At 53.3% G+C, this 12,520-nt stretch overlaps 1 protein-coding gene across 2 annotated transcripts in view; it reads left to right on the top strand.

Moving 5' to 3' along the window:
* CCDC42 (coiled-coil domain containing 42) overlaps positions 1 to 10,995 on the top strand; it is an 11,350-nt gene extending 355 nt beyond the window's left edge. The window contains exons 2-7 of one of the 2 annotated variants that reach the window (XM_032432169.1): positions 246 to 351; positions 552 to 656; positions 1,996 to 2,193; positions 6,499 to 6,720; positions 6,833 to 6,991; positions 10,886 to 10,995. In XM_032432169.1, coding sequence (XP_032288060.1) covers positions 246 to 351; positions 552 to 656; positions 1,996 to 2,193; positions 6,499 to 6,720; positions 6,833 to 6,991; positions 10,886 to 10,963 — 868 coding nt within the window. In that variant the 3' untranslated portion in view covers positions 10,964 to 10,995. The remainder of the gene's footprint in view (positions 1 to 245; positions 352 to 551; positions 657 to 1,995; positions 2,194 to 6,498; positions 6,721 to 6,832; positions 6,992 to 10,885) is intronic. The other variant, XM_032432170.1, reaches the window with a different exon arrangement.
* Positions 10,996 to 12,520: the final 1,525 nt, after the last annotated feature.

Here is a 12,520-nt window from a genome sequence, read left to right as displayed (position 1 = left end):
GTAACCCTGAGCCCCAAGTCACCTGCCCCCGACCCTGACACCAATCCACCGCCCCACCCAGACCCCCAGCCATTGTAGCCGTGCCCCCCATTCCCAGATGCCAACAAAGCCCTCCCCACACATGACTCCCTTCCCTCACGTGGGGGACAGGACCCCCCGCTTGCCTCCCCACGGGCTGGCCCAGCCCCAGCCTGCTCCCGGGGCTCTCAGCACCCACCAGCCTCTCCCACCCCATGTCTTGGCAGGAAGTTCCCCAACATTGACGAGCAGTCGGAGTCCCCATCCATCCGGCTCCTGGAGAAGAAGAAGGAGGCCAAGATCATGCACCGCGCTATGGAGCAGAAGAAGGAGGTGGGGACTCGGGCGTGGAGTGCGGGAAGGGCCGCAGGGTTTGGAGCCTGAGGACGCCCTCCCCTCCCCCCATTCTGTGGGTGACAGTGGCTGGAGCCAGGAGTCCTGTGCAGGGTGGAAGGTGGGAGGCCTGGGGGCAGAGGCCCTGGGGGCAGGAGGTGCAGGGGCCCTCCTGACCTCTCTGCTGCCCCCACCCCAAGACATTTCAGCGTAGAATGGAAACCCTGAACCTGCGCTGGGAGGAGTTGGGCATCAAGGAGGCCCAGCTGAAGGCCCACATCCAGAAGTTTGAGCAGTTCATCCAGGTATGAGGGCCCCCAGGCTGCAAATTGCTCCTCCCCCTCCTCCCCATCTTCCTTGCTTTTGCTGACTCCTCACCCTGGGTTAGCATCTCTTCACTGCTCAACAAGGCCTGGGGCTTCTCCCTTTACGTCCCCACTCATTACGGTTTGTAATTTCCTGTTTCCCTGTCACTTTCGGCCCTTCTAGACTGCGGTTCACCATTTCCTCACCTGCACCTGGTACATGCGATGTCTCGGGGGAATGAATGAATGGGTGGAGGATGACAGGCAGGGCTGAACACGTGGGGATACAGAGACGACTCCAGGGCTTCAGTCCCGGCCACCCACCCACCCCTCCGTCCTTCCACTGAAGGACCAGAGGTCGGTTGAAGGACCAGGCCCCAGAGTCCATCCAGAGACAACTCCTTTCAGTCAGTCCTTAGAGCAGCAATCTGACCACCCAGATTTCTCCAGACCAGCCCTGATGGAGCCCTGAGGGGGCCTGGCCCAGCTCCGGGGCAGGGGGTGGGGGGGGCGGGGGAGGCGGAATCCCTGGCCTCCACTCGCTCGAGGGGGTGGCCCTGCTCTTAAGCAGTTCTGTCTTGCTCTGCGCCTTCTCCAGGTGGGAGAGGAAGCTGATGGGGGCCGGGCACGTTCTCCAGGGGTCAGGTCCTTACTGGCCAGAGAAAGGCTAGTGGCATGGGCGGGGTGGTAAGAGATGGGACTGAGAGCTTCTCCAAGGGCTGCCAGAGGCCCAGCAGCCTGGAAATCCTGGAAAACTGTCACAAATACAGACCCCTGGGACTCTCTCTGTGCTTTCAATTGTCCTCAGGGGGGGCCCAGCAACTGCATTTTTTAAAAACTCCCCGGGGGATTATGATGCACAATTGGACTGGTTTAGGGGACCCTGGGTCCTCTCCCGGGCTCACGGGGCAGAGTGCAAACCCTCCCTGTGCCTTCTCCACCTGCCTCTGAATGTCCTCCATCCATGAAGAGGGACAGGAACCACACAGGTGCACTGTGAGGGGTGCGAGTGCCCCCTGATCCTGCGGGGAGGGCTTTGCAGAATGAAGGAGAAGGGGGTGTCAGCCCGAATGCCCTTTCTTTGAGGACATCAGTAGTCTGCATCGTCGGCTCTGGCCTCAGCCGGATGCCTCTCCCAGCTGGAGCACGGTTGCCCAGGGCCTCTCCTTTCTACAGTTGGAGAAATTGAGGCACCAAGTACCAAGCACCAAATGGGGAGGGAATCCGGGCCTCCTTGCCCACAGGGGCGACCCGGCGATCCCTGCCCATCCCCGACAGACAGAGGGGAGGACGGGCCCAGTGTCCAATGGGTGCCACCTCCCTCCCTCCCCCGCCCCAGGAGAATGACCAGAAGCGGATCCGCGCCCTGAAGAAAGCCAGCAAGGAGCGGGAACTGAAGAGGCAGCGCGTGCGAGAGCTGGCCAAGGCCAAGCAAGAGATGGTGGCCCTGCGCCTGGAGCACCAGAAGCTGAGCGTGAAGCTGCAGGACTACTCCATCTTCAACAAGTACCTGGAGAAGGTGGTGGAGAACTCAGAGGTGAGCTGGGGGGGCGGGCGGGGGGACTTGCCCAGGGCCTGGGGCCAGCACAGGATGCTGGGAGAGGCCCCTGGGAGGGGGGGGTGGGCTTGTTTCTCAGGGATCCGGGGTCTGCAGGTGCATCTGGGCGGCGTGCGTATGTCTGTGTGTGTGTGTGTTGGGGGAGCGAGGTTTCGCTTGGGACCACCAATGACTAGCTTTGCCTGCAGCAGGATGTGGCCGGCACCCACCCCTGCTCCCCCTCCTCCCTGCTGTGTTCTGTTTACCTGGGAGTCCACGGAGAGAAGCAGGGAGAGAACGCAATGCAGTTAGAGAGCGCAGTGCACAGGCCGGGCCCTGGGCTGGTGCGCACGCCTCCTTGAAACAGGGCTTTGCCCTTTCCTTGGGGCTCCTCCCCTGTCTCCTCCCCTTCTCCCACCTCTGGACCTTCCTCCTCAGCCTCCTCTGGGGGCTCCTGTTCCTGGCTCCTTCCTTAAACGGTCCTCGGGTCTTTGTCCCTGACCCTCCACTTTTCTCCCTGAACAACTCAAGGGACCTCCCACGGATGCCTCCCACATCCCCCATGTGACAGCAACAGGCAGGGCCCCTCACAGCGGCGGGGGCAGGGGGAGGGGGTATGTGCCAGGTACGAGGTATGCCCTCTGGGGGGTGTGGGTCAGTGTCCTGAGGGCGGCGCCAGTGGGGACAAAGGATGGACAGCTTTCTAAAGTCCCGGATAATTTCTGAAGTCCTGTACTAGAACTAATTTATGCACATGTGAAGCCCAAATCTGTGTTATGTGTTCCATTCTAAGGTACCTATTGTACAATAAATGGTTCATTCATAGTAGGGTGGGGGGAGTGGGGGAGACTACGTATCAAAACAGCAGATAAATTATAAGAGAGGACTCAGACTCAGGGCTGGGGGAAAGGTGTGTCTTATAACCGAGGAGCTTGGCCTGTGTCTGGCTCTGAGCTTCATGCCCCTACACCTACGGTCTGGAGTCCCCGGCTCAGCTCATCAGCTCCCTGCCACCCGAGGCCAGTCCTCCCACTGTGTGTGTCTGGCTCTGTGAATGGCGTGGCCTCCCACCCTCAGCCCTGCTAGAACCGGGGCCTCATCCTCGCCTCCTCCCCCTCCTCCCTCCCCACAGCCCATCAATCAGCAGATCTGGTCTATTCTGCCTCCTAAGTATTTCTGGAATCCGCCCCTGCCCCTTCTTCATCCAGACCCCCAGTGCACCTCATCCGGAGTTCAACACTGCTTTATTCCTGGCCACCAGCCTGTCCCATGGCCTCCCAGCGTGATCTCCCGCCCCGCTTTCTTCCTCTCTCTTTCCTTCTTCCCTTACGTCTTTCAGAATATTTTAAGCACACCGAAAAGTATAGAGAAATATATAATAGCACCCAGGTATGCACTGCACCTTGTCAAATCTTAATATTTCCCCCTATTGGCTTCCAGTCCTTTTTTCTTAAGACACTACCGCTAATTGAAACCCCTTGTGGGTCCCCGCTTCCAAACCCGCTTCTTTTTCCCCTCTCTGAGGAGGCAGCCACCATCCTGATTTTTAAACTGCTCATGCTCATGCTTGTTATTATTTTGGCCACATAGTACATATCCATAAACTATGAAGGGTGTTGCTCGTGTCTCTTCGTGACTTGCTTTTTCTGATCAATGATGCTTTTTCTTTTTTTTATTTTATTATGTTATGTTAATCACCATACATTACATCATTAGTTTTTGATGTAGTGTTCCATGATTCACTATTTGCGTACAACACCCAGTGCTCCATTCAATACGTGCCCTCTTTAATACCCATCACCGGGCTAACACATCCCCCCACCCCCCTCCCCTCTAGAACCCTCAGTTTGTTTTTCAGAGTCCATCGTCTCTCATGGTTCTCAATGATGCTTTTTCTTAAAAAAATTTTTTTTTATTGTGGAAACTTTCCAACATATACAAAAATAGAATCATCTATTGAATGCCCGTTACTCATCGCCTAATTCTGACAATCATCGACTCATCAGATCATCCCCCGGACCTTCCCACCTTGGCCATTTCGAAGCAAATGATATTTTTTTCTCATCTGTACTTCAGTATGTGACTCTCAAAGATGAGGCCAATACCCTTATCACACCCGGTAAAAATGTGATCGTAATTCCTTAATATCAAGTCTGCAGTCAATGTTAAAATTTCCCCAACTGTTGCACACGTGCTTTGTGTACAATTGGTTGGTTCCAGTCAGGGTCCAAACAAGGTCCCTACGCGGCATTTGGTTGATAACGTTTGTGTCTCGAGTGTCACAGACATTCTGATGCGGATCCAAAGAAACGAGACAGAAAAGAGGACATACATATGATCCCACTGATAGATTTAAGAACAGGTAAAAGTGGGTCTTTGGTGATAGAAGCCACAGTTCTGGTTTCTTTGGTAGTGGGGGCAGACACTGAGCCGAAAGCAGGCGGTAGACCCTTCTAGGGTGCCGGAAACGTTCTGTCGTCTCTTCACGTATTAGCTAAGAAACTACCACCAACAAAGACTTCATTGGGAGAATCTTCCTTTCATCAGCTGTTTGATGACTTTGTGAGTCTTAAAGGAAAACTCGTTAAGTGCTTGATTCTTAATTACAGTTTTCAGAGTCATGAACTGATTCTCTGGCATCCTCCAAAGGTGACCCGTCGTGTTGTTAGTATGTTATGAATTCGTGGATTGTTGACATATCTGGGGTGTATCGATCCTTTGCCCTTTTTCTCACTGATGTGCAAAGTGTCCCATCTTTAAACAGCGGGAGCCTCTTCAGGTTGGTACCTGCGTCCTTTGGACACCAGCACCAAGTACTCGACAGATGCTCCTGGGACTCCATTCGCTTTATCTGTCGCGTGCTGTCGCATCGTGTGTGTACTCGGTGAACTTTCGGAAACGCAGACATAAAGTTATCTCTCTGCTTCCTAAAACCCTTTAATGGAGGAAGCCCACACTCCTCCTCGGGGGCTACTGGGCACTTTTGTTACTTCCTCTGGGTGGATCTGTCCCTCCCCATCTTGAACGCAGGCTATTATTCATACTAAGCTCCTGTGAGCATCTTGAACATGCCACACGTACCCATGGTCTGTAGGCAGCTACTCCCTCTACCTGTCCTCACCTTCCCCCACCTGCCCTTGGCTGGCTGGCTTCTGCTCATACCTCTGGTCTCATTGCAGCCATCCTTTACCCCAGGAGACCTTTCCTGGATGTTCCCACCTCCTCTGATGCTGACTTGGATGCCCCCCCCCCCCCCCCCCCCAGAGGCTTTATTGATGCAAAGGCCAGCGTTCACACCGCCTTCTACGGAGGGAGGGTGGCCTGCAAGGTCAGGTCCATGCCGAAGGAGACAGCTGTGCCGGGCAGGCCACCCGCCCTGCTGGTAGCGTCTCCAGCCCCCACTGGAGAGGGGACCTCAGCAAATGGGAACAAATACCAGAAAGCCTTATGCTGAAGATATTACCGTACATCTTTGACCAGCCCCACCCCCCAGTCATAGATAGGGCTTATCACTCCGTGTTGTAACTCTTTCCTTGTCTGTCTGTCCTCCCTCCACACCAGCCCAAGTTGTAGGCTTCCCAAGAGCAGGGTCTGGCTTCCTTATCTCCTGCTCTGTCCCTCGCATTTAGCATACTGCCTGGCTTATAAGTGGTTCTCGGTACGTCCTTGGACAGGGTAATTACTGCCTTGGGAGACCTTTCAAAATGCACCTCTCCAACCCCCGAGCCCCAGCCAGCAACCCTCTAGAATCACCTGGGGGACCTTTTTGCAAAATTCAGGTGCCAGAGACCACCTCGGACCTGTTTATTTAAATGAATCTCTTGGGGACACCTGGGTGGCTCCGCAGGTTGAGCACCTGCCTTCCCCTCAGGACATGATCTCCGGGTCCTGGGAATCAAGCCCTGCTCAGCGGGGAGCCTGCTTCTCCCTCTTCCTCTCCCCCTGCTTGTGCTCTCTCGCTCGCTCGCTCTCAAATAAATAAATAAAACCTTTAAAAATAAATAAATAACTAAAATGACTCTCTCGGGGGTGGAGCCAGACAGGTGTCCTTTTTAAAGCTCCCAGGTGATCCCAACATGCAGACCGAGGACCCCAGCTCCAGTTGCATGTGCCCCCAACCCAGGAGGGCGAGCAGGGGGGACTCCAACGTCCTTACGGCCTCTGCCCTTTGACCTTGGCCTAGGGTCTCCCCGCTAGGCTGAGGCATCTAGGCAGGGGGTTGGCAGGCGGGGGGCGCGGGAGGGGGCTCCACCCACCATGGGGCCTGGGGCGGGCAGCAGTGTAGTGACGGAGCCCCTGCCGCAGTTCGAGGAGATCCACGAGGTGATTGCGCGCTACAAGACGCTGGTGAGCATGCACCAGGACCTGATGCGGTCGGCGCAAGAGGGCCAGGAGAAGATCGAGCGCGCCAAGGCGCGGCTGGCGCGCTACATGGAGGAGAAGGATGACGAGATCCTGCAGCACAACAACGAGCTGGCGCGGCTGCAGATGCGCTTCGACCGCGCCCGCAGCGATGTCATCATCTGGGTGAACGCGGGGGCGGGGGGCGTGGCTGGGGGGCTTCAGGGCGCGGGGTGAGCGAGGGACCACACACGTGCGCCACACACCTGCTCACGTCCCGGCCCCAATCCCTCCCCAGGAATCTCGCTGGGCACACATCCAGAACACTGCCGCCAAGAAGACCCTCTTGCTTGGCACCATTAAGATGGCGACACTGAACCTCTTCCAGATCGTGAGCAAGCAGCTGAAGGAGACCACCACCGTGTCCCTGGAGGACACGCACAAACAGCTGGACATGGTAAGAGGGGGCGCAAGTGCCCTGGCCAGCTGGGTCTACTGAGCTAAGACGGTTGTCCATTGGTCCAAGGCAAGAATGAACCCCACAGAACTGGTTCTCCAATTTAACAGGATCAGAGTCACCCTGGGGGCTGGGGAGTGTTGCTGGGCCCCAGCCCCAGAGTGTCTGACTCAGTATGTCTGAGATGAGAACCCATGAATTTCCATTTTTCAGCAAGTTCCCAGGTGATGGTGCTGGTCTGGGTTCCACACCTTGAGAACATTGGTCGTAGTCAACACGGGCAATGGCAGGGACCCACTATTGAACTCAGTACTTGTGCAAAACAGTTCTACTGCATTCTAGAAAGAGGCTGAAGGCTCATGCCCAAGGTCCACTCTGGGAAAAGAGAAAATTGGGGGTTGGGGGGTAGGGGGAGGAATCAGCAAGTTTACGGAAGTGTTAGGGTCTTATTAGTACCAATCTGACGTTTCTCTTTGAAATAGCTGAAAGGGGGGCACCTGGATGGATCAGTTGGTTAAGCGTCTACCTTCAGCTCGGGTCATGATCCTGGGGTCCCTGCTCAGTGGGGAGTCTGCTTCTCCCTCTCTCTCTGCCCCTTCCCCTGCTTGTGTGCGCGCGCGCTCTCTCTCTCTCTCAAATAAATAAGTAAAACTTTTTAAAAAATAAAGTAACTGAAAGGAAATTGGAAAGGAAAAACCTTTCTCACTACATGATTCAAAGCTGTTCAATGCCATGTGCATGCACCACCCCCAAATCATCTCACTTCTGACCACAGGTGCATATATCCTACAGTTGGGGAAACTCGGTGAGGGCAGATGCATTAGCCATGCTTCTCGTGCCGTGCAGAGAACTTGACTGATTCTTCATTCCTTTGGCAAAAGCCTCGGGCTCTGCCGTGAAATAATAGAATTTAAGCTCCAGAAGGCAGGGATTTGTGTTTGCCTTGTTCCCAACTGTATCTCAGTATCTAGAACAGTGCCTGGCACCCAGTAGGTGCTCAATAAGTGTTTGGTGAATGAATATGAAACACAAGCCAATAAAAGCCATGGACTGGAAGGTACTTGCCCTATTTAACAACAACAAGAAAGTGAAACTTGGGGTGCCCTGGTGGCTCAGTCAGTTAAGCATCCAGCTCTTGGTTTCAGCTCAGGTCATGATTTCAGGGTCGTGATACTGAGTCCCGCGTGGGGCTCTGCGCTCAGTGGGGAGTCTGTTTGAGATTCTCTCCCTCCCTCACCCTTGGCCCCTCCCCCAACTCGTGTGTGCCCCCTCTCTCTCAAATAAATAAATAAATCTTTTAAAAAAACAAAAATAGGGGCACCTAGGTGGCTCAGTCGTTAAGCGTCTGCCTTTGGCTCAGGTCATGGTCCCAGGGTCCTGGGATGGAGCCCCGCATCGGGCTCCCTGCTCGGCGGGGAGTCTGCTTCTCCCTCTCCCACTCTCCCCGCTTGTGTTCCCTCCCTTACAGTCTCTCTCTGTCAAATAAATAAATAAAATCTTTTAAAAAATAAATAAAAAAGTAAAACTCATGAAATGTAAAGGATTTCACCCACTGACCAGCCCAGAAGAGGGATTTCCCCAAACTGGACAATCAGCCTGCAGCTCAAAGTACGTAGAGCAGAATTATTGACAGCTGAAAGACTATGAAGGAAATTAATAAGAAAATTTGTTCCAAAGCAGCGATTCTCAAACTTTTTGGTATCAGGAGACCTGCATACTCTTAAAGTTGATTGAAGACCCCCAAAGAGCTTTTGTCTATTGATATTTACCGTATCAGAAACTCAAGCAGATAAATTAAAAAGAATTCACTTTTAAGTGATAAGAAGCTGATCAACATCAATGGCATGCTTGATGAAAAACACGTTTTCGAAATAATACTTTGTGGGACAAGTTGCACTTTCACAAATCCATTTAATGTCTGGCTTCATGGAGGACAGGTGGATTCTCCTCTCTGCTTCTGCATTCAACCTGCTGTGATAGAGCCCTATGTCATTGAAACACCCCAGTCTGATAAAAAGCCGCTGTACGCTCATGAAAGAAAAGACAAGTAATGTCTTCGTATTACTGAAAAAAGGACTTTGCCCCTGCAAACCCCTGTCCCTGGCAGAAGGGTCTCAGGGACTCCTGGAGGTCCTCAGGCCCCTCTCTGTTAGCTGTTGTAAAGCAAGGAGGTGCTCATCTCCAGCTCCCCAACCCGCCCAAGCATTCCCTGCTCAGACCCTAGCTCCCAGCCCGTCCACTCCTGATTTTGAGCTTTCTATAGGAACACTTCCTTCTGCTCAAGTTGTTATTTTAAAAATATCCCACAGCATCCCCATAGGACGGGAGCCTACGGACAGATATACACATGATCAACTAGCCTGAAACAATTAAAAACAAGGACCTCGGAAAATTAACGTTACAACCGAAGGTCCAGGCCTGAGCGAGAAATACAGACTGCAGATTCTTGGAGTATAAAGGACAGTAGCTCAAGAGCTTCAGTAGTTGGTTCTGTGCCTCCTGATGACAAGAAGGAAAAGCAACACATAGTTCTTGTACCAAAATGAGAAAACGTAGGTGTGCTCAGAGCAAACCTTTTCCGGTGCTTGACTCTAATTGAAATTTCCCAAGGAGGCTGCAGAGACTCCTAGCACATGGATGTTCCCAAAAACATCCCTATGACGCATCCAAGCACAAGCTCTGGAAGGCAGCCACTTATCTAGAATTGAGGAGCATGGTCCCACAGTACAACTTAGGAAGCATGATTTTGCAAAAGGCTGAATTTGAATTCAATGGTACTGTGTCTTGGAAGGTCCAGCGTGATCCCTGAACAAAACCCAAGCTCTCTGGAGTGGCATTTTCCTAATTGTGCTTGGCAAATCCTAGGACCCCAAGAGGTGGTTAAGTTTCCTATGAGGGAATCAAAGGAGCTCGTGGACTAATAGGTTTGGAAAATTCTCAGTGAAGCAAAGTTAGATGGTCTTTGCACACAGGACTCCACCGTCTTTGCTATGGTTCTGCCCTGAGACTCTCCGAGCAGATAACATTTCTAAAGCTAACTTGACCACAGAACCTTTTTGTGGGGGAGTGTGATGACTGGTTATAAGAACACAGAACATGGAAAATTCTGGGCTTGTCTCCTCAGTAACCTTGGGGAAGAGACTTTAATTCATTGACTCTTTGTTTCCTCTTTTGCAAAACAGGAATTGTATCCATAATAGTAACAATATTCATGGCAGACAGGGTTGTCGAGAGTTTGGGACGGTCTGTGTAGTCCCATCTCCAGGAACATTCTCGAAAATGAGAGATTTTAGAACTGAGGTCTTAGAGGCCATCAAGGTCAACCCGTTCTCCCCCTTCCCTTTTTGAAGATGAAGAAGCTGAGTCCCAGAAAGATGAACTGATTTGCCCAGAGCTGTATCAGTAGACCAGGTCCCCACGTGGCACGTGGAGCCCGTGTTCTTTGAAACAGAAGCTAGTGAACAGAACTCAAGCTTCCCTTGTGACTCAGGATTGTCAAAACGGGCATCGGTTCTGGGTTCCAAGTAAATGCCCCCCTTGAAGGCTATTAAATTGTGGGTAGCCGTCTCCCCCAACACTGCTGGCCCCCTCCTGCCAGAGGCTTCTAGTACCGGAGTCTGCTCAGCATCCTCTCGTCTTTCCCTCCATCAGACTGTCCACCATTCTTCATGCTGTCACCATGTCGGCCCCCAGGAGCTCCCTGTTTGTGCCTCCCAGTCTGCTAAGCCTGATGCTTCAACTAGAATAACTGTCAAGTAAGGGAAAGTTAAATGCTTCAAGAAGTCAGTCCCAGAGAAACAGTGACTCCTTCTAGGTTATGCCCCGACGTGCTCCGTGTGGGGACAGGGTGGCCTGGTGCTGGGTGGGCTAACTCGGGTCCCCTTGCCTTGTTAGATCCAGCAGTTTATCCAGGATCTGTCGGACATCTGGGCGGAGGTGAGGAAGAAAGAACAACAGCAAGTCCGGGTTTAGGGAGCAGCCGCGGTTCCAGAATGTTCTGAGAGAGAGACGGAGAGAAGATGGGTTCGTGGTGAGCTTGCGGTCCCGTCAGCCCATTCCAGCTGTCTGGGGACCCCTGTGCCTTTCTGCTGGCGAACACCCTGCCATTTTCCCGCCTCAGGCCTCAGTCCCTCCCGTCCCTGAAAACATTAAATTCTGTAAGATGTTTGTTTCTAAGTTCTGTCCCTTTTTGGTTTGTTCACGGGGAAGATGGTCCATTGAGGGGAGAAAAGCACCCCCTCTTGGTCACTTAGGCAGCCCAGGGACTCGAAAACAAATCTCGGGCCTGGCATGTCCTAGGCTTTGGACTTGCACACAGAAAGAGACCAGCAGCGGGGTGAGTACCTAGGACCCTTCTTTCCTCTATCACTTCAAAAAAAATTTATTTTTGTAAGTTGGGGTTTCTAACCGGAAATTCAAAGACTCACTAGAAACTACGAATGCAGCTTCCCAAGTCGGAGTGCCATAGGTGGTGAGTCCAGGACTGTCCCCAACCTAGGGACCAAGCCCTGCGCCCTAGCCACCGGGACCCTACAACACGCAGTGTGGTACCAGCAACGCTAATATGGGAATAGGAGGCAGGCTGCCGAAGGACACATCTCAGCAGGTTGGAATGATGGTTAGAAAGCAGCAAAACTCAGTCGGTTAAGCATCTGCCTTCGGCTCAGGTCATGATCCCGGGGGTCCTGGGAAGGAGCCCCACGTCAGGCTCAGCGGGGAGCCTGCTTCTCCCTCTCCTCCCCTCTTGCTATCTCTGTCTCTCTCAAATAAATAAATAGAATCTTAAAGGGGAAAAAAGAAACCAGCAAAATTGAACCGAGTAGAGATTAATGTAAAATTTCGCACTCAGGGTCAAAAACTCAAATCAGGTCAGATCAGAGAGCAGACAAAGAAAACAGCATTTATTGAACATATATTCATGCACACATCATCCGGGTGAAAACCCCGCGGGGCACCACTATCCCTGTCTTCGGGGTCGCTGGCTACAGATGACGAGGTCGGGATTCACAACAGTGCCTCCCATCCTGGGCCGGTGCTCCCTCCGCCAGGCTGCCTCTCAGAAGGTGGGAGCATTGTCGCCTTCCCCTCCAAAGCCAGTAGCAGAGCAGGACGGGACGAGGGGTCCCCACTGAGAGGGCTGGGGCAGCGTCCCCTGTGGGGATCCCGCTGGGGGCAGCAGGTAGCCCTCACTTGGGATAGACAACCTACAGGTGCAGGTATGTGCTCCCCAGACCAGCTGCATCAGCATCACCTGTGAACTTATTAGAAATGCAAATTTTCAGGCCCTGCCCCAGGCCTGAGAGTCAGAAACGCTGAGGGTGGGACCCAGGCCCCGCCCCCCCCAGGCTTTTTAATAAGCCCTCCAAGTGATTCACCTGGCCCAGGGTCCAAGTGGGAGACGCTGCAGGGGGTTCCCCCGGGGAGGGTGCAGCAGTCCTGGCCTCAGTGGCTGGGTGTGAGCTTCACTGGGGGGGGCAAACCTCCCACAGAGTCTCTGGGGGGGGGTCTCCCACGCCCCCTCACCGGAAG

Source organism: Phoca vitulina, unplaced genomic scaffold, assembly GCF_004348235.1.
Source record: "Phoca vitulina isolate PV1807 unplaced genomic scaffold, GSC_HSeal_1.0 scaffold47, whole genome shotgun sequence".
Classification (NCBI taxonomy): Eukaryota; Metazoa; Chordata; class Mammalia; order Carnivora; family Phocidae; genus Phoca; species Phoca vitulina.
Note: the sequence above shows the minus strand (reverse complement) of the source record. Positions and strands in the feature narration are given on the sequence as shown.